Here is a 20,426-nt window from a genome sequence, read left to right on the forward strand (position 1 = left end):
CCTCCTAGTTCAAGTTTCACGTGTGTCCGTCCCTGCCCCCTGCCCCCCACCCTGTTTGCATTGTTTGTGTGTGGCATCTTCAGTATAAAAAGCGCAGTGCCCACCTCTCCCCCCAGCCCCCTCTTCCCCCCCGGCCCTCCCCCCTCCCCACTCCAGTGTTTATATGTAAGGGTACTGGTTGACCTTGGCAGGGCTCAGTGGGTATCCAGTGTAGACGGTGGAGGCTGGAGAGGCGCTGATGTAGGTCTGGTGGGCAAACTGGGCTGGGTACTGACTCGGGTGGATGGTGGGTGAGGGCAGGACCCGGGGACCCATGCTCACGGGGACCTGGTGGACGATGCTGGCCGGGTAGGCAGTGTGCTGCACGGTGTGACGTGCCGAGCCTTGGGAGGCCACCAGGTGGGCCACGGTGCCTGTGGAGCCCAGGGCGGCGGGTGCTGTGTAGGTGTAGAGGTGGGGCTGGGTGGGGAGGTGCGCTGCGGCAGCGGCCAGGTGGGGGTGCACAGTGCCGTGGCCTGGGCTGCTGTGCGGGAAGGAGTACGGAGCCTGAGCCATGGTGGGCGTGACGTAGGCCTGCTGCCTGCGGTGGCCTCCGGCGCGCTCCGCGGTGACGTGCTGCTGAGCCTGCAAGAGGAGGAGCACCAGGAGAGGGCGCTTTGGGGGCTGGCCTGGGGGAGGAAGAAGGGGCGAGGAGGGGTGGGGAGGAGAGGGGTCGGGGGAGGCCTGAGGCTGCAGGAGTGACAGGGGATGCCTCCCTTGTCTGCGGGCAACTAACACTTCTCTGGGGCTGGGGAAGGGACCCTGCGCCCGGCCATTCCTCAGGCTGGAGGACACACAAAACCAACTGCCAAACTAATGGAGACAGTACGTCTCCCTGGGGCACACTGAAGCTGTCAAGTGTCAAAAGGAGTCGTTCTGAGTGGGGCTGCTTTCTGTCTCACTGTGCAATCTTGTTTTCTAAAATCATAGGCTCTCAGAAACTATGCTGTTTGAAGTTACATTCGTACAAATGGAACAGCCCTTCCTTACCTGGAGAGCAGAGACACAGGGACGTGGGCTCTGTTTACAACCCAGGCGCGCTGGTTCAGATGAGGGCTCTTGGAACAGACGCCCGTTTGTCTTACCTCCTCAGCTTCCCAGGACACAGGCCTCTGGGACAACTTTGCCATTAGGACGTAACATTGACCCTTTACACACAGGCTGGCTCTGCCCTGGAGACTGCTTCATTTACATTCCACCTAAACGCTACCCACCTTTCCCGAATCCTCTGACTCTTTTCCTTGGTTTGGGGTTCCTAGTATGTGGCCTCCCTCACTGCAGTGCATCAGGGAGCCCCACTTCGTCAGATTGCAGGTCTGCCCCTGGTGTTCTGGCCTAACTGGGCCAGGACGCACTGTTCTACCCTTTGCTGGGCTGGAATAGCAAGAGGTGGGCCATCCGACTTTTAGCCCTGGCACCCTGTCACCCTGTCACCCTGTCACCAAGTGCCTTGTAACATCAGACAAGTCAGTTTACTTTGGGCCAGTTCTCACCAAACCAGTGATATTAACTTCCCGAGGGGTGACCCGTGGCAGAAAGGAAACACCCGAGGTCCCACAGGGCGCATTCCGCCTCCACCAGAGGGGCTGAGGCTCTGTGGGCGAGTGGGTGAGGGTGCCCCGCAGGGCCCCTCTCTGAAGCCCAAGGATGGAGGGGAAGTAGAGAGGGGCTGGCCAGCAGCATGGCTGTCCATGGGGCTCACCTGGCTGAGATTGAGAGGCTGCTGCTGCTGGAAGGGGGGTCCTGGCCGCTGCTGTCGGTAGGCGATGGCTCCAGCCGAGCTCCCTGAAGAGTGACCGCTGGTGGAGGTCACGTTGCTGGACGACTTGGACTTGTAGGACGAGTGGTGACTGGTATTGACTACAGGGGAGGAGGAACAGGTCACAGGTCAGTCACAGGTCCTCAGGAGTCCGGAAAACTCGACCCCTTGTGGGGACAACAGCGGCCTTCCAGGAAGGAACACTTCCCTGAGACGGGGCAATCACAGAGGAGCCTCACCTACCCAGACCCAGCCATGACCCCGCCCTGACTCCGCACTGGCCACTGGGCCCTGGCTTGTCCCACTGCTTGGGAGCAAACATTGCCGGGCTTTGGAATCACTTTCTGGTGACACTGAGAAGCAAGGGAGGGGCTAACAGGAGAGTGGAGAGGTCTCTGCAGCTGCTCCCGCCCCACCCAGGGCTGCGGGAGGGACTAGCCACAGAGGTGCGCAGACACAGGGACAGACACAGCAGGACACAGATAACCAAGCCTCAAAAAAAGGACCACACGTGTCCTAGAGGGAAGAACCAGGATCAAATGAATAGGGTAGGGAGGTTTATATTAAATAAGCCATTTTAGTCAATTTTGGTGCTGAGTGATCTGTGAATACTAGCTCCTGACAGAGTGGGACTTGTGCCTGTGTGGGGAAAGCCACAGGAGTGCCGCAGGTGGAGGGGACAGGGCAGAATCAAGTGCTACTGCTTGCCTGCCGCTCGGGGTCTCTCCAGACATCAAACATTTCTCTCCTGAAACTTTGCCTAACACAGATGAAACTCAAGAGGCCAATGTGAAAAAGGCCTTTGGCACAGGGAATCCAGTCACTTGCCAAAACTGCTGCATGAACACCCTGACTCTAAAAACTGTCCACACTTGAGGGTGGGGCCCGGAGCAGGCGTGTTCAAGAGAAGAACCATATGGTATCTAACGTGAAGGGAGACTTGGCAAGGACGTACACAGCATGTCACAAGGCGAGTCTACTTCCCATGCTGTTCAGCAGGAAGAATTCCGACGATTCACTGGGGCCTGAGCATCTTTGGGAAACACAGAAGCCGGGTATGGTCTCAGTTACGTACCTCGTGGTTGCTAGTGTAAAATGAACAGATCTGGGGCTAGAGGCTGCTAAGTATTAATGCGGTACACATCATAAGGAGCAGGTCCTTGATGTATCTGGTTGCATCGATCTATTACAAATCCGAGGGTGATAAGAAATAAAAGTCAAAGAGGAGCTGCCCAAGGCTGGGGCCAGCAAGAGACGATGCTGATTAATTGCTGATGGAGGGAAACGTGAAGAGTGTAGGGAAATCAGAAAGCTGGGGACGGGAGATCAGGGTGCCCCCCAGGGAAGAGCGCCCCTTGAGTAAAGGGAGAGCTGCCTCACTGGGAAGGGAGGTGGTGGTGGTGGGTCCTAGTGGAGACACTCAAACCTGACTATGCATTGGCACCTGGGGGTCCTCCCATCCCACCCACTGAATCAGAGCCCAGTGGGGCTGCCCAGGAATCTGTATTCTTAACAAGCTTCCCAGGAGAGCGGGAGCCAGTCAGGCCCTGGTATGGAGCTGACCTGCTTTGTGCTCAAGCCGAATCTGGTTAGATGTGCAAAAGCTCTCTCAAACCTGGGGGTGGAGGGGACTTGGGGGGCAAACTGTAGGGTAAAACATGGGAAGTTGCAAATGCTGGTTATCAGAAGAACTTTGGTTTCTCTCCTTCATTCAGTCATGGTGTGACTGGTGGAGTCAAACTCCTTCCTGCTCTGCAGCAGGCCATCCATGTGCTCACTGTCCGGGCCCCAGCCATGGATGTCATCTCGCTGCTCCTCTTTCAATGCCCTGGGCATTTTAGGGTAATTATATTTGAGGGAGAAACCCTGAGATAGAGCTATCTATAGCTTGCATCTGCAAGTGAAGAGTTTCAAGTGAAATCGTGTAATGGAGCCTGGCAGCCACCTGCTACTATCATTACAGGTCCGAACAGGGACCTCCAAAATAAGGGAGGGGTCCTGAAGGGGACTGAGGGAGTAAAACAATAATTTCTGCCCGGGGAGATGAGGAAGGTGACAATGGAGTGGAACAGAAGGCAAGTGCCGAAGGTCAAGCTCCTGGCGTGCACTACGGAACTGGCAGGAACATTCCAGAGCCCTCTGGTCAAGCCCTGCCCAGTTGCTCCGAAGATCTGCTGTCCCAGGCATAGCTCTGTCTGCCCGGGGTGTGTGGGGAGTGCTTCCGGGCTCTTGCTTTAGCACCACCAGGAGACTAAGAATCTCTCCCCGACCCAAAATTTTTTATTTGGCAGAAATATCCCTCAGAGATTCTCAGCCATTCAGGGAATTTTTCCTTTATGTCACAGATATGACACAGTCCTTGTGGGCTCAGCACTCAAACCTGCCCCTTAACTGCACAAGGTGCCACGGGCTGAGGATGGAAATGGTTGACATAACCTGAAAGGCATAAAACGTGGGCTTCACAGAGCTGTCCCCTCTCAATGCTCACCTTTGTGTCTTCCAACGACAGAAAACTGCTGGGTGATGCTGGGCAAACTGGCCTTGTGTCCTCACCTGTCTTAACTAGGGCTTGGACTAGGTGGTCTTAAAGTCTCAGTAACTCTTGCCACAGTTCTGTCACCTTCCACAGAGTGGTGCCAGCATGAAAGCCGACGAAACTCCAAGGTGGAAGATTTCTAACTTGCGGAAATCTAGTCACTGTCTCATGCAGCCTCCACCTTGTTTTAAAGGGCCAAGAGAAATTTCTTATCAGCCACCCATTTTTTTTTTTTTTACCAATTCTTCAATAACTTGCCTATGGTCACTTTAGCCAGTTCTTATATACTATTATCCTGTATTTTACAGGGATTGTTACTGTTAGAGAGTTTTCCTGAGATGTCTTGGAACAAAGGCATCCTTGGTTTGCAAAACTCATTGTCTCATTATGAAGGTCTTACCATCCCTGACCTGAAATCCCCAGTGTCGACATTTTTGAAATTCAGCATTTCAGATCTTAGAAGGGTGCTATGGTACATGTTCAGTAGGGTAGGTTACCCAGCAGAGCCTTGGGCGCTACCCCATAATCAAAGACATATATATTCCTGCTACAAAATACAGGGAGATTTCACCAAGTAGCACAAAAACGACTGTAATGAAGCAGGAAGACGGCAGAGGGACTCTGAATAGCCTCTTACTAGCTCAGGTCAGGCTTTACCGCCAGCTGAGTTGGCTGTGAACCTGCTTGGTCCTCTGAGCTTTCTGGATTTTGGATTGCCGCTGAGGAAAGAGTATCTCTTTCTATTTCTGCTCAATAAAAGGGCCAGTCTTAAAAATTTTGACAACATATCTTGAGACCTTTACCTGTTAATTAACCAAGAGAGCCCTTCACACCAAGCGGTGTGCATTTTAGGCTGTGATTTCTGAACTGGGGTACATGTGGGGTTACCTGAGGACTTGAGGGTGCAGGGCAAGTAAAGATTTAAGGGGTTAATTCCCAGATTCTCACCCTTCAAATGCATCTTTTTCCGAGCTGATCTGCCAGCACTGGGACCCAGTGCCTCAGCCCCCACCTTCCTTCCCTTTCAAAGCAAGGCTTCCCTCTCACTCTCAGGAATGTTACTGAGGCACCAGGCCCTTCACCTCCAGGTGTGGAAGGCCTGGCCGGCTCCCGAGGACCCGTGAGGAGAAAGCCAAGCCACCTCCAGTAAGAAACACTGCAGGCTGCCTGGTCTTATTTTCTTCAGGCTACAGACTCTTGGCAAACTCCTTATGCTATCCATCCATTCATGAAATAAAATTCAGAAGTGAGGTGGCTGCCACAGGGGAGACCTTTTCTGACAGACGTGAAGTCAGCTTTGGCTGCCTGGGCTGGTGACGGGGCGTGCCAGCTCAGGAGGGCATGCGGCAGCCTGTCCGAGCATCCAGTGAGCGGGATCTGCAGCTTCAAGGTCTTGACAGACATATTTAAAGTACTTGAATAATGATACAATGTACGTGTGACAGAAATGATGTCTTTTGCAAACATTTAAAGTTAAAAATGTGTGATGGATGTAGTTTTAAACAATTACTGAAGGGATATGCGAACAGAAGAGTATGAGGTCCCTGCTCCGAGGACTCTCCTGGGTCAACTACTCTGTGTGCCTACAGGCTCCTTGGGTCCCAGAGTGTGGCTTCTGCCGAAAATTTTGTGACTTCCACAAAAATACTTGCCTGGGTAGAGAAAGAGGGTTTTGGGAGTGAGATGTCCTTATGCCCCTCCCACTGTGCAGGCTGGCCTACGGCACGGGGCTGGGGAGGTCCCTAAAGACGCCATCCTGACTTCACCTCAGGGGGCTCTTGGGGTGGCATCCCCATCGCCCACGGCCCGCGGGCCTTACCTGGGACAACCACCTGACGGGGGCCCAAGGCCTCCTCTAGCGGGGGTCACAGCCAGTGGGGCCTTCCTGAGGAATAGCAGCAATTCGCATCTAAACAGGATCTTTTTGGCTGTGGGTATCCCTTCCCTTCTAAATGCTGCTGCTTGGTGTGGGGGCCTGGGGGTGGTTTGTGGCAGAAAAGCAGAATGTGCAGATTTCTTCTGGTTTATTCCCCAAATTCTTCCCCAAGGGAGCATGAGCAAGGGAGACACTGAATAGCTGCAGAATCTGGGGTGAGCGCAAAGCTTAGCTGAAAGGTTAAATTCTCAGTCTTTATGCCAGGGCCCCGTTTTTCAGGACAAGGAGAGAAACACACTCCCTAGAGTCTTTCCTCCCAAAAATGAGTTCCAAGAAGATGCGAGATGGGCCTATTTCACCCTCACCTACCAGGACTTGAGAAGGGCCTTCCCAAGGATGGGAAGGATGCCAGGAGCTGATCAGGAACCCCCCAAACCAGGTGTCATTCCGGAGCAGTGGAGAAGGAAATGGGCGGTTTTCATTTCATACCTATCACCCTACTCAGAGGGGCAGCCGTGGTAAAGGCGGCAAGGCATTAATTACAGAATTAAAAAATGAAAACACTACTTATAAATGTGACATTAAGCAGAATCCTACCCCACCTACTGGAACAAAGCCCCTGGGTAAGGATCCATACTACCCAGTGCTTATTAGCGCCCACGTAACAAAATCGCTGGTAGCAGGAAGCAAGAAAACCAGTCTCTGAGAGATGGTCCTGGCCTGCCCTGGTCCCAAATTACCTGGCATCAGGCTGTCACATTCCACCAACACTTCACTGGCTTGGGTTTTCAGGGGTGGCACGATGATAGTTCGCGGGTTCCCTGTGCAATGAGTTTCTAGGCTCCCCTTGGTGTCAAAGGTGTTGGTGGTGTGTCCAGCACGGTGCTGCACGGAATAGGGGCTGGTGTTGCTGGAGGAGTCAGAGTAAGGAGAGTCGTGCACGGTGACACAGCTGATGACGTTTTTTCTCTGCTTGGAGACAGTGCTGAAAAAGAGAGAAATCAGAACTGTGAAAAGGCTGTGAAGTCAGACACTGAACTAGAACTTCAGAACCTGGCTCTGTGAAAAGCCCGTCTCTGCTCATGGTCAGGCGTGGAAGCAGTGGGGGAGAGGGCGGGAGTGTCGTCTCTGCTCTCCACCATCCCAGAAGGGAGGCTGGCACACAAGCATCATCTGTCTAGCAGCAAGGGGACAGGTGGCAATTTGAGACAGGGGCTGGAACTGTGCCCACAAGCGCTCTGGAAACAGCGAGAAGCTTCCGGGTGGGCCTGGGCTCTCCCCAAGCAATAGAGCTGAGCAGAACTGCAGGGGAGGCACCAGAAGCCCAGAGCCATGTGGCAATGCCCTAAGCCACCAGGAGGGGACATCTGAGCAAGCAGAGAAGGGCCAGCAAGGCCTAGGCCACCCAAGGCCCTGGGAGACGGAGCAAACATGGTGGGAGGGACTGCAGCATCCCGTAGGAACTGGGATGCAGGCACAGGGATGGGAGGAGAGGGAGGTTCTGAGGAGGCAGATCTCACCCAACACAGTTCAGATGTGCTGAGAAACAGAAATCAGAATCTGACTCAACACCTTGCCATCTCTGCTGTGACGCTATTACGAGGTATGGCTTTGAGGTGCAGGCCACCCAGGACCCAAGAGTCCCATTCTTAGGGCAGGCCTGGCCCTCCACCTCCTGTAGCTTCCTCACTGGCCGGGCCAAGGACCAGGGAGGGGACAGCACTGCATCCAGGTGAGGTCAGTGGGGGCTCCCGCTGGCAGGAGGCCCATGAGGGCGCTGCTCTGAATCTGCTTCATCCTGTGTCTGAAACTTCACAGGCCGATAGGGAGGACTGGCTATGGATGCCTCTTGGCCAGCATGTTTTTCTCTGAGATATTTATGTTTGTGTGGTTACTTGGGGAACCAATTCTGTCTGTCTCCAAGCTCAGTGACAGGCTGGGGTGAGGATGGATATGGAATTTGTTGCTTATTGTCAAGGTTTTAAAAATGGGTTTTCATCTATTTTGGTACATTGATGATCTATTTTTAAGAAATATTGATTGCCTAAGTAAGATGGTCAATTTCCAACTAATTCACTATGGGAAGGAGGTGGTGTTTATGGAATGCTGGCATTTACTGGAGCCACAACCACCCCTTGAGGTGGTCTGCCCAAGGTCACACAGCGAGTCACAGGCCAGACCCTGCAAGATGGATCTCTGCCACCCTACAGGCAGCAGAGAGGTGGAAGGACAGCAGGGTTGGTGACCTACGAAAGGCTGGAGGGGCTGAGAGGGGCCCACAGGAAGTATGACCCCCTGCTGCCCCAAGAGTGCCACCATGCACATCTCGGTTGGATGATTCTTCTAGTGGTCGCACATTCTGTCTTTCCTGGCTCAAGGTAGAAGGTTCCTCCCTGTGTCTGTGTAGCTATTCAACCTTTGAGTAATTCAGTCTCCTCATCAGTAAAATGTGGATGACAGTAGTACCTATATCACAGGCTTGTTTTGAGAATTAAGTGAAAAAAACACAGGAAAATGCTTTGAACACACAGTGAGTACTCTGTAAAAGTTAGCTGCTATTATTACTATTTTTAGTTGTATTACCTCACTTAACATGTGAAAACAGATTTGCAAAAACCCTACCTAAGCAAAGTGGATTCTATCAAGGGACAGACATGCTGGAAAAGTTTGTAGTCCATGGATAAAACAGATGATTGATATGAAAGAAATTAAAACTCATCAGGTTAGATATCTTAGAGAGCTGTGTAGGCTACAGGGAATTTCTGTACAAAGAAATACAATACATCTCTTTGTCCTGGAGGAGATTAAAATTTCACTGAGAACTGTATAAAAACATGACAAGTTAAACAGTATAAGCTTGAAAATAATCAGTTAGAGAATAATGGATGTCACAAAGCCTTCCATAATGAACTGTCAAAGGAGCTGTATAAATGATAATTGTTAAGAACTCAAGGTGAGGAATGAATTGACTGCATATATTTATCACTCTTCATGTTACCTTTGATAAAATAGATAAATTTTAATTAATAAAGATCTATACTTCCCATGTACAACAATTTAAATGCAAAAAAATCCACATGCTTATTCCTCAAAAGGCTAAACACATTATTACCATATGACCCATCCATTCCACTCCTGGGTATTCATGCAAAGGAACTGACAGCAAGGATTCACACACTCGAGTGCCAATGCTCACAGTCACATTGCTCACAGGAGCCAAAATGTGGAGATAACCTCTAAGTATCCATCAACAGATGAACAAATAAACAAAACGTAGTATATCCATTACAATGGAGTATTATTCAGCCATGAAAACAAAGTTCTGATACATGCCTCAGTACGGGTGAACCTTGAAAACATTATGCTAAGTGAAATAAGCCAGACACAAGTGGACAAATATTGTATGATTCCATTTACATGAGGCACCTAGAATAAACAAATTCATAGACACAGAAAGTAGATTAGAGCTTACCAGGGGCAGGGGGAGGGAGGAATGGGGCATTATCACTTAATGGGTACAGAGAGAGTTGCTGTTTGGGGTGATGGAAAAGTTCTGGAAATAGTGGTGATGGCTGTTCACAATGTGAATGTATTTAATGTCACTGAATTGTAACTTAAAAATGGTTAAAATGGCAAATTTTATATAACATTATTTTACCACAATTTAAAAAGTTAATGTAAGGTATCAAAAACCGATGAACTGTACACTTTAAATGAATCATATGGCATATAAATTATATCTCAATTTTTAAGAAGTCCTCTGCGTGTTCAGAAGCAAAAAAGCAAAGTGGGCAGGCACAGGGGGTGGCGGGAACACTGAGCTCTGGCACGAGAATTAGGAAGTGGAGTGCCAGGAAAAGGTCCCTGAGCCTAAAAGTAGGGAGAAGGAATCAAAGAGCAGCAAAATGCTGTGGAAAGCTGCAGAATCTGGAGGAGGGAGCATCGGAGGGCCAGGAGCTGCTTTCAAATGCAAAGACAAGTGAAACCTGCAGCTGCTTTCTGTGGTGGGCGGGGCTGGGGAAGGGGACAGACAGGTCTGTGCAGTCTGTTGTGTAGTTCGATGTCATTAACGGGTCCCCCTAACCACCACTGCAAAGTGCTCCCAGAACCAGGGAAGATGCAGCTCCCAGTCACCCTGCCCCTCACCCTCTGCTTTGGTCACAGCCAGCTCTGCGTGATCAGCACAAACCCACAGTGGCTTACCAGTCACCTCACAAAACACAGATGTGTTCTGGTGCAAGTACACGGTCTGTGGGTGTGGACCCCACATAAGGAACAGACGCTGGTTCCCAAATGGCTCCTGAGAGCTGGGGTTGTAGTTCTGGCTCTGTCACTTACTGGCATGACCCTGGACTGCGGCCTGGACATTGGTGTGGCCCTGGATGTCCCCCCAGCTCCAGCCTGCTAGGAAATCTCTTAGGGAAAGTGGCATTAAAGGATCCACTGTGAGGGTCCCTTAAAGATGTATTGTTAAAGACATTTAAAATAGGATTTCATTTCCTCCTAGTCTGGAGAAAATAAATCTCTTTATTAAGTATACCCATGTGTGGACCCAGACCTGGCCAATTCCTGCTGACTGTATCTTCCTTGGCTTCGATACACATATGCACCAATTTTAGCCAAGCCGTCATAAAATTCAAATTGGACACATCTGGAATTCTTCACTCAAATTTGGAAATTGTGGAGAAGCTTGAGCTCAATATGAGTAAGGATTTTCTGACAACTGGAACTATCTGACCATATAATGGACCCACTTCATGAGCCAGTGAGCTTCTTGTCACTGAACGACGGCTTCCTGGTAAGAGTCATAACAGCTGACAGCGTGGTCTAGAGGACCTCTGAGAATCCGGGGCCATGTTCTGCTGGAAACCCAACAGGAGAGCGAGCCCTTCCACAAAGAAGCTGAGGAATCCTCGACGCCTAACAAGAAGCGTGGGATTAAACCTCTGTAAACTCTTCGTGGGTCCCATCCTTTCTTTGGAGCTGGGAAGTTCCTAAGCCTCATGAGCAAATGGGTACAACACAGTCTAATGCTAATTCACCTACCTTTTTGAAGGTACATGTGACAGGTTTGAAAAGATGAATTAGAATTTGATAGCTCTGTTTTCAATCTGTTCTGTTAGAAATCTCTGTGCTCTACTTGAATATACAATGCAGATCACAGAAAAAATGGGAAGCTGCAAATAAGTCACTTTATCAATAAGTACACATTTGACAGTCCTCCATGGATTCTTTAGGCTCATATATATATATTGATTCTACTGGGATTCACTTCACTGTGGTGTCTAATTAGTATTGATAGCTTATCAATCCCATTATGAATTGGTTAGTGGAAGTAAGAGAAGATAGTGATAGGAGTAGAATGAGAAATATTTGCTTAAATGACCTTGATAGAACATTACTTCTGAATCAAGAACAAAGCTGCCAGAGTTCATGATTGCATTGTGTTGTCATGACAACAGATGATTCTGACCATTTTAAGATGATGAAAAGAAATAAGGAGCTAAGAAGTGAATCAATCAGCCCCAATAGAGAAAATGCTGCTAGAGGACCAGATGCAGGCCTGCGACCCCTTCCCCACAGGGTGCTTATCTGCAATGTGCTTCTGATTTCTACTTGCTGATCTGTCAACTCCATGCTTCAAGACTAGGGTCAAAGCTTATCTCTGCCAATAAAGTTTACACACATTATTTCACTCCTCTGATTCCACAGCCAAAGTTATATGTGAAAAATACTACTCTTCTATTACTATGACACTGATTCCTGAATATAGCTAACATTGATGGGATGCACAGCAACTATGTTCAAAGTACATCACAGGTGGTTTCTTCTCCAGTCTTCTCAGCCAGACTTTGTGGTCAGGAATATTACAACTCTCATTTTAAGAGCAATAAACGTCAGATGTGGAGAGCTTAGGTCACTTGCTCAAGGTCACACAGCTAGTTAAGGGCAGAGTCAGATTTGAACCAAGAGCTAGCATTCTTTTTTAATTTTAATTTTGGGTGACTAAGCAAGGACTTAGCTTGCTCTTTTTAAAATTTTATTTTACTGTGATAAAAATACTTAACATGAGGTCTAGCCTCTTAACAAAATTTTGGTGTACAGTGCAGTACTGTTGACTATAGGGGCAATGTTGTGCACCAGATCTCTAGAATTTACTCATCTTGCTTAACAGAAATTTATGCCTTTTGATTAGTAACTCCCCCTCCCCTACCTACAGCCCTTGGCAACTGAGATTCTGCTCCTTGATTCCATGAATTTGACTATTTTAGATAGTTCATGTAAGAGGTTTTTTGCATATTGCAGAATTTCCTTCTTTTTAAGGCTGAACAGAATTCCACTGTATGTACGTGCCATGTTTTCTTTACCTGTTCATCTGCCCACTCATCTGATAGATATTTAGGTTGTTTCCACATCTTGGCTATTGAGAATAATGCTGCAATGAACGTGGTAGTGCTAATATATCTTTGAAGACCTGATTTCAGTCTTTTGGATGAATATGCAGAAGTGGGATTGCTGGATCATATGGTAGCTCTATTTTTAATGTTTTGAGGAACTTCAATACTGTTTTCCATAGTGGTTGCACCAATTTACATACCCACCAGCGGTGCATAAGGATTCCAGTTTCTCCACATCCTCACCATCTCCATAACACTTGCTATCTTTTGTCTTTTTGATAACAGGCATCCTGACAGGCGTGAGGTGATATCACATTGTGGTTTGGATTAGCATTTCTCTGATCATTAGTGGTGTTGAGCATTTTCTCATATAGCTGTTGGCCACTTAGGGGTCTTCTTTTAAGAAATGTCTCTTCAAGTGCTTAGCCTGTTTTTAAATCAGGTTACTAGTTTTCGGCTGTTGCGTTGTTCAGGGCCTGTCCTTGCTCTCATTCACTGTGCGGCACTCTCTGTTACCCCACCCCTCCCCCTCCTACCCACAAGCACCAGCGGGCAGACTAACTGGACCGCCTCCCTCTGGTTACCCCAGGGGCATATCTGGTGACAAGGGTCTTCTCTAAGCCTGGGGTGCAGGGTGCTCCAGCTGGTGGTGAGAGCTGCTGGCCACCCTGCTCCCATTCCCCTCTGGCCAGCTGCAGCACATGGCTGATTACATTGAACCAGCCCCTCAGGTGAGGAGAGAGATAAGAAGCCAGTGTCTCCACGCCAATGTGCTCCTTCTGATGGACTATGTAGCTCCCAGTTTAAAGTTATTCGTGAGGACAAAAACTTCACATTTTAAATTTAGTGCATGTCATATTCCATTCAAGTTAAATTATTCCCACACTTACAGCCATATGTATGTCTCTCTTTTAATATACACACACATACATATCACCATGAAGGCCATTTTCACGCAACTACCTTCTAGCGAAATCAGAAACAGGGCCTGGAAGGATCCCCGAGTGCTCACCCAGGCTTCCCCTCACCACAAAGCAGAAACAGGTGTTCTTTCTCCAACCTTCTTCCGCAAACCAGCCCCAAGACACTCCCGAGTCACATGAGGCCCAGCCCCCCCAGCCCCTGAGGACTGTTTTGCCCTGCGGCACCCAACCCACTCCAGGCCTCCTCCTCCTGCCTCGGCCCTGCTGAAGGCAAGGAGAGAACCAAGAAGCTGAAACCAGTCAGTGATGGCTTTGCAGTGTGCTGACGTGGTAGGACAGGCTGTACAGGCAGCAGGGTGCAGTTCCCTTCTTCAAAATGCAGCCCCTTATCCACACTACTCAACCCATTGGGTGTTTTGAATGAAGGCCTGTAAAGAGGATGCAGTGAAGTTGGCTTGACAAAACATCCTTCCATCTCCTGAGACATGTCACGTACTGAAACGTCATTCAATCGTGGGGTGCATTGTGACTTAAACTGAGGAATAACAAAGCCCCTTCACGTGATATTGTGTGTCCATGTTCTTGTTTCTTCTCTCAAATGTGAATCAACACCTCCCCAGCACGGCACTGTGTTGGCTGTTAAGCAGGTTATTAACCGACGGGAGGAATGGAGCAGCAATATGGTTGTAAGTGGCAATGGAAACAAAGTCAACTTTGGCTTGACTTTGCCCATGTAATAATAAACATGTGTGTTTTTTCCCCTTTTGTTAAATGGATGTTAATTTTTTGGGCCAAATTCGTTTGAGCAGCAGTTTGTCAGTTTCTGGTCATGGTTGTTGTGTAGTAATTGCTCCAGATTTTCAATTGAGTGTAAAGGAAAACATAATGGGTCAAAAAATTTTAATATAATCATTTTAAGAGTGATCCCTATCAGAAATACTGAGTTATATTTTTTGCTGAAAGTTTACATTTTGGTAACATTAGCCATGATACTCTGAGGAGCTGTTTATAGATGCCAAGTGACGCACAGTGCGGCAGTGCCCTGATGACCTGAGTAAAATGAGTCCTGCCTACCAGAAAAATCAGGTAACTGAATGGAGGAATAAACGAATGAATAACAGAGGCTGACAAAATCATCTCTAGCTCATCAGCTGCAATGAGCCACTTCGGCCACACACTTTAGAGATGACTCTCGGTGGCAGGTTGTACGATATGGCTTCATGGCCTCTAAAAGATGGTGGCAGCACAAGGAAAGGTTAGCAGAAGGGCCCGAATAGTAAGATGGATCATCTTTGTCCATGGAGAGTTTGAGGGAGAAAAGGTGGCTTATTCAGCACATGGTGACAGTCAAATGTCCCTCTAATCAAAATCATTTATAAATATTTAAAATAAGACCCATTCTACTGTTTAATCCTGGGGGACCCAGAAAAATGTGCTTTGTTTTCTGTCTCTAGCCATGACTACAGAGCCCCCTCGTCCAACAGCGACTCACTGAGAAAAAGGAGACCACTGGACCTTTTTTGGCCTCATCCACTCTTTAAAAATGTCAAAGAATTAGAAGAGGTGACTTCTGCCCTCTCGCTGCTAGAGCTCCTGCATTTTGATGAATGCCTGGCAGCAGCTGGGGCTCAGTGAACAAGCTGTGTTCTCCCCAGAGCCCTGGCCTGGTGCCCTGCATGCAGTGGCTATGACCGTGTATGGGGGTGGCGGTGGTCAGAGGAGGGCGCAGGACAGAATTTATATTTGTTGAATTAATGACTGAAGATAAGTCAGTTATTTTTGCCAGTAATTAAGATCACCATTTCTCTAATGGCTGGGGACCTGAATCCCAATTCTGCTACTTAGAACTTTTATTAACTTGGGTGAGTCACTTACTTTTCCTGGCTCTGTTCCCTCATCTATCAAATGGGACTAGAAATACCAGCCTTGCACACCCCATTAAACGACGCATGAGACAGTGCAGGTGAAAACACTTGGAGAGTGTTCGTCATGATTCCACCTCCCTCCCCGACAACTTTAATTCACTTACTCCCAGCGTGCCCCTCATGCTCTGGTGTCTTCCTAATAAGCAGGAGTTGCTGACCATCCATCTGTTCTGGCAACTAACAGTACCACACACTGGGGGTCAGGAATAGTAGTTTCGCCTTGGCATTCCTCTAAAAATTCTAGGTAATGTCATCTGGTCCTAGAGATCTAGTGACACTCTGAGTTAGACCTAAAAATGTGTCTTTAGTGTTGTCCCATGTTGGCCCTAAGTGACATCAGTGGTGGTGGCACTGCCGTGGGACCCTGCGCCCGCTATCCTGTGAGCATCACTGGCTCCCTGACAATCTAGCTGCTGCGCTGTGGGGGAAGTAATCAGTGTTTCAGGCAGACTTCCGGCACAGGAGATATCAAGTCTGGGAATGACCAAGGTGGGTGGTCAAGAAGGTTAGCTCCCACTGTTCAAACGGGAGCACCAACAAGCTGAAGAACTTCCAGGCCAGAGGTGGTGGAGAGGCTGCCCAGGGGGCTGTACTCGAGGGTACATCCTTGTCTTCCCAGCACTGATGCTTTCCTATGAGCTCCTTAGTACCTCCTGAAGAAGCTGACCACCCCATGAGGGAGAGACCCTCAAACCCGCTTTCCCTTCTGAAATGCCTTTCCCCCTTGCCTCCTGCTTTCTCTTTGATCAGCTGCCCCACTGTGCCCTTGAGCCATCTGCCCAGCCGGAGGCTCTGCCCCACTACCTCCCTCGCTGGGATTTGCAGTCTCACCTCCTCTACTGTTTGTCCACGCTTGTCTAGACTTTTGGCCTTAGAAAGCCCCTCTCCCGTTAGCTCCTCAGCTATTTCCTCTTTGACTCTCACAGTGTTTTGATGGGCCTGGTATTCCTAATGATTTGGATGTGTCTTATCTTGCTTATTATCCTGCATACCTTCTGAGGACAGACTGTGTACCTTATTTATGTAACACCTGTACTTCCTAGCACAATATCTTACCCTGGTGGGGCCAATTTACTGTGTTAAAGTTTATGATAATTGATTTCTAAGAACAAGTCACCATATCAACCCCCACCCCTATTCTCTTCTTCTGAAATGTAGTCACAATAATGTGATCACATTATACAGTAGGTTTCTCTATAAATAAAACAGCTACTGGTTTCTGTTTTATCCCACTCAGACTCAAACACACTCTTTTGCCATCTTGCATCTTCAAAAGCTTTTTTAAAGGCAACAATTTGATACCTCTAAAAAGCATTATTTTCCCATTCTGTGAGCCTCTCGTCACAACTGTGGACAGCTGGAACCCTTCGCAATTGCTCTCTGGCCTCAGTGTGTACCTTCCCCCATTTGGTGCAATGTCTCTGGTGGATTTCATTATGTGGGGCTGCTGAGTCCCCTGCATTTTTGTTTCACGAAGCTGTTGTGGTTGTTCCTCACACGTGTACCTGCCAACTGCCCCTCCCCTGCCGCCCCTGCATCTCCAGTGATTTACGTCAAGGCCCTCAGCGCTGCCCAGTGCCAGCTGTCTCCTTCCGGCCCGGCAGCTGCTGGGGCCCTGAGTCATCAGGCCCAGAAGCTGACCGGCAGAGACGGTGCTCTCATCCTCTCAGACGCGCTATTCAAGTCTCTTCTGAGCATGTATATTGAGATTCTGTGTCAATTCAAATCTCATACTTCAAAAACGATATTACAGTCTGGTTGGTTGCCAGATTTTTAAATTACTTTCTCTTTTTTCAGGTTGTGACAAAGGGCTGTGGGAAGCTGTTTGACTCATCTTATGCCCAATGATACAAATGCATGGACAGGCTGCTCCAGGCCAGGGACCAGGCCGGGACTGGGAAGAACCTCCAGCCGAGCCCATGACATTCCTGGGCTGGGGAGGATGCAGTGTTGACCCAACTCGGGGCTGTTATCCACAAGGAAACTGAGGCCAGTTGTGGAACAGGCAGGTGGGGAGGGGGGCACCGCCCAGTCTCCCTAACCCTGTGGCCCCTCTGGCACCAGGCAATGATGGTAGGACCCGAAGTACTCCATTATGTTCTTCTCGGAGACACACTGAAGATCAGGCTGAACCATTAAGTGGGGAAGAGGGCACTGGAGTGAGACATACACTAGCCCCATCATGAAAACCCAAAACAAAACTCTGAGTTCATATGAAGATGGGCAGGGATGCTCCATGCGGGAATAGCTATAGTGGGAATGTTTTAACCACTCTAGCTGTATATTTTGTAATGACTGCAAGTGCAGGAATTTATTATGCAATGAAAAGGCTTTGTGATTACTAATTGGTGACACTGTGTCTGGTCAGGATTAATAATTTGGGCATAATTGCAGATGTTAAGATCCAGTCATGGGATGTGTGCTGACTGGCAGCACTGGGCTGGGCAGGCCTCCCTTGCCCGGCCCTCAGTCCCAGCGTGAGGAGCTAGTGGGTTGTGGTCATGAGGCTCTGAGATCTACAAGGCCCGGAGGCCCCTGGGGTGCAGAGGCCAAGGGACCGACTGCTCCAGAGGAGTGAGTGGCAGGGGCACACACCTCCTTCTGTTCAAGTCTGGCTGGGAAGGTCGGAAAAGAGGGTCTGGTCCAGGGTTAACAGCCTCCCAAATGACAAATACCTCTTCGCTCTCCAGGAAGCACACAGAGTCAAACGAGTTCTTACTACTCTGGAATAAACAGTAGTGCTTTCTGGGTCGAGAGCCAACTGGCAGTTTGAAAGACTGGGCTAATCAGACGCAGGGAAATTTCTGATTAATTGGACAATTATTTTGAATTCTGAGAGCACCAAGGCAATGCTAGAGAAACATCCTGACCAGCTGGGAATAAATTCAATAGCCTAAGGCAGAAATTTTTACGCTTACGGGGGTTGAAGTACACAGGCATGGCATGTCTGATTTTTATGGTCTCAAGTCCCCCAAATGTATAGGGCCTATAACTATTTTTTTAAGACCAGAGTGACTCAAAATTATTTTGGATTGAGCAATTATGGAAAATCTGTTTGACATTCTCTTGAAATCCTTCAAGGACATGGCAAAACCGACATTCAGGGGCCAGGAGAGAGGGATCATCGTGTGTGATGATGGGAAGCGGCCCAGATCCATGCATTAACTGCCTCCCGGTGTGCGTCAGCAGCACGCAGCACTCCCGCCCTGCCCCTTCCTGGACGCCGGAAGGTGGCAGGGCCTCACCTGGTGGGGGCGTGCTTCTGTTCCTCCTCCTCGTCCGTGTCGCTGCTGATGGTGATGACGCTGACCGTGGGGCTGGGGGTGTCGGGAATGACAATCGTCTGCCGCTGCCGCTCCCGGGCGGTGCCGGAGGCCCCGTCGCCCCACCCGCACGTGACAGAGGAGCTGCAGGCCGGGCTGCTGTGCACCACGGCGCAGCGCGGAGGCGTGTTCTCCTTGACTCGCTTGGACCGCTGAGGGGAGCTGACGGCCTGCGAGGAGGACACCTCACAGGTGGACACGTTTCTGTAACGACAAGGCCACACACACTCAAGGAAGGTCAGGCCCAGCAGCTCCTTCCAAGGAGCCCAACCGCCTAACCAATCTCCATTAAAAAGTTAAGAGGGCCAGGGCACCCAGGTTTATTCTGCAGCCACAGCAGTGGCCACTTGTAGAGTTCTCGCTTTCAATTAGTCGCCACCCAGACGGGGACAGCAGCCTGGCCTCCTCCAGGCCCCGGCTGGCTGCATGTGCAGCTCCCAGAGGGATGAAGGGAGAAGCCAGGGCTCTAAGGACAGGGGAGAGAGGAGAGGGGAGAGGGGTTGTGCCCAAGGAGTGGGCTGGTCTTGTGTGGGCAGAGCAATGCCCAGGATTTCTGAGGTGTCTGCCCCAGGGCAGCCCTGTCTTCAGGGTCAAGGCCCGACTTCCTGAGCTCCATCTTGTCATCCTCTCCCCCACACTGGACTTAGGTCTTGTTTTGGAAGCAGATGGACGAAATGGTGTTTGCCCCAGAAAGCTTTGGTTTCCTTGGTAATGACTGTTTACCACTTATTAAACTAAAACACTCATTTCTTAAGAGTTCCTGGAATTAAAGGATCTCATGCTGGTGACCTTGCCCTCCTTCCTCCTCTGAGAAAGGGACATGACCGTGAAAGTATCTCCGTATGTGCAATTTAAAAAGGGATCTTTAAAACTTTATTTTGATTGACTAGAAATTCTTTATCAAATTAGCAAAATGGAGTTTCTGGAAACTTCAGGAAAAAAATACCTTACCCCTTGCTCTCTCCACCAACCCATTCTGAAGTGGGTTCTATTTATAGTGAGAAACCGAAGCCAAGCGGTAATGAAACTTAAGACTTTGGTAAGTCCTTAGAGATTCTAGCACCTTCTAGTTAAAAGGATGGCAGGAAGATGAAAATAATTCTGTAAAGATGGATTTATTTCATTTTCTATCTAACTGGTGTCAGATTTGTTGCTTGTTCCTTCTTGGGGGCTGGTTAAGTTTTACTAAAGTTACTCCTTATCAGTACTTATTGTTCGTACTTACTTTATAAACCCACGTATTATTGCTAACATGTTGCAATTCTAAGATTGTTTACATCACCCTAGCAGTTAAAATATCTCCATTTGGCATTGTTAAGGGAAAGTATGCCTGTTTCCACCACCCTACAAGGGAAGAGCCTCTGGTCTTTCAGACTATTTTGCCTAAGGCATTGCTCTTCAAATACAAAACTTTCGCTAAAATTCTATTGATCTTGAAATGCACTGGCAATACACCTTCATAAAGCCAGCCGGGTGATGAGTAGGCAACAGGGTGGGGTTTGTCACCAGGTTGGGAGGCTAAGGGTTCTCACTGATCCTACTTGCCAAGGAGAGCCCTGAGGATGCTAAGCTCAGTCCCAGGGTCAGAACAGAGTTCTGTGGGACAGCCCACCTGGCTGGGCATGACAGAGATGGCTGGGTGGTTGA

The 20,426-nt window shown here is 49.0% G+C and overlaps 1 protein-coding gene across 19 annotated transcripts in view; it reads right to left on the reverse strand.

Annotated features, from left to right (window-relative positions):
* HIPK2 (homeodomain interacting protein kinase 2) overlaps window positions 1-20,426 on the reverse strand; it is a 175,906-nt gene that overhangs the window by 13,377 nt on the left and 142,103 nt on the right. For 9 of the 19 annotated variants that reach the window (XM_057504811.1, XM_057504815.1, XM_057504809.1 and 6 more), the window contains 4 exons: window positions 18,702-18,983; window positions 6,951-7,195; window positions 1,742-1,899; window positions 184-624 (listed from right to left, as the gene is read on the reverse strand). In XM_057504811.1, the coding sequence (XP_057360794.1) occupies window positions 184-624; window positions 1,742-1,899; window positions 6,951-7,195; window positions 18,702-18,983 (1,126 nt within the window). Of the gene's footprint in view, window positions 1-132; window positions 625-1,741; window positions 1,900-6,950; window positions 7,196-18,701; window positions 18,984-20,426 lie in introns of those variants that run through there. The other 10 variants (XM_036926084.2, XM_057504818.1, XM_036926082.2 and 7 more) reach the window with 2 other exon arrangements.

This window comes from Manis pentadactyla, chromosome 7 (genome assembly GCF_030020395.1).
Source record: "Manis pentadactyla isolate mManPen7 chromosome 7, mManPen7.hap1, whole genome shotgun sequence".
NCBI lineage: Eukaryota > Metazoa > Chordata > Mammalia > Pholidota > Manidae > Manis > Manis pentadactyla.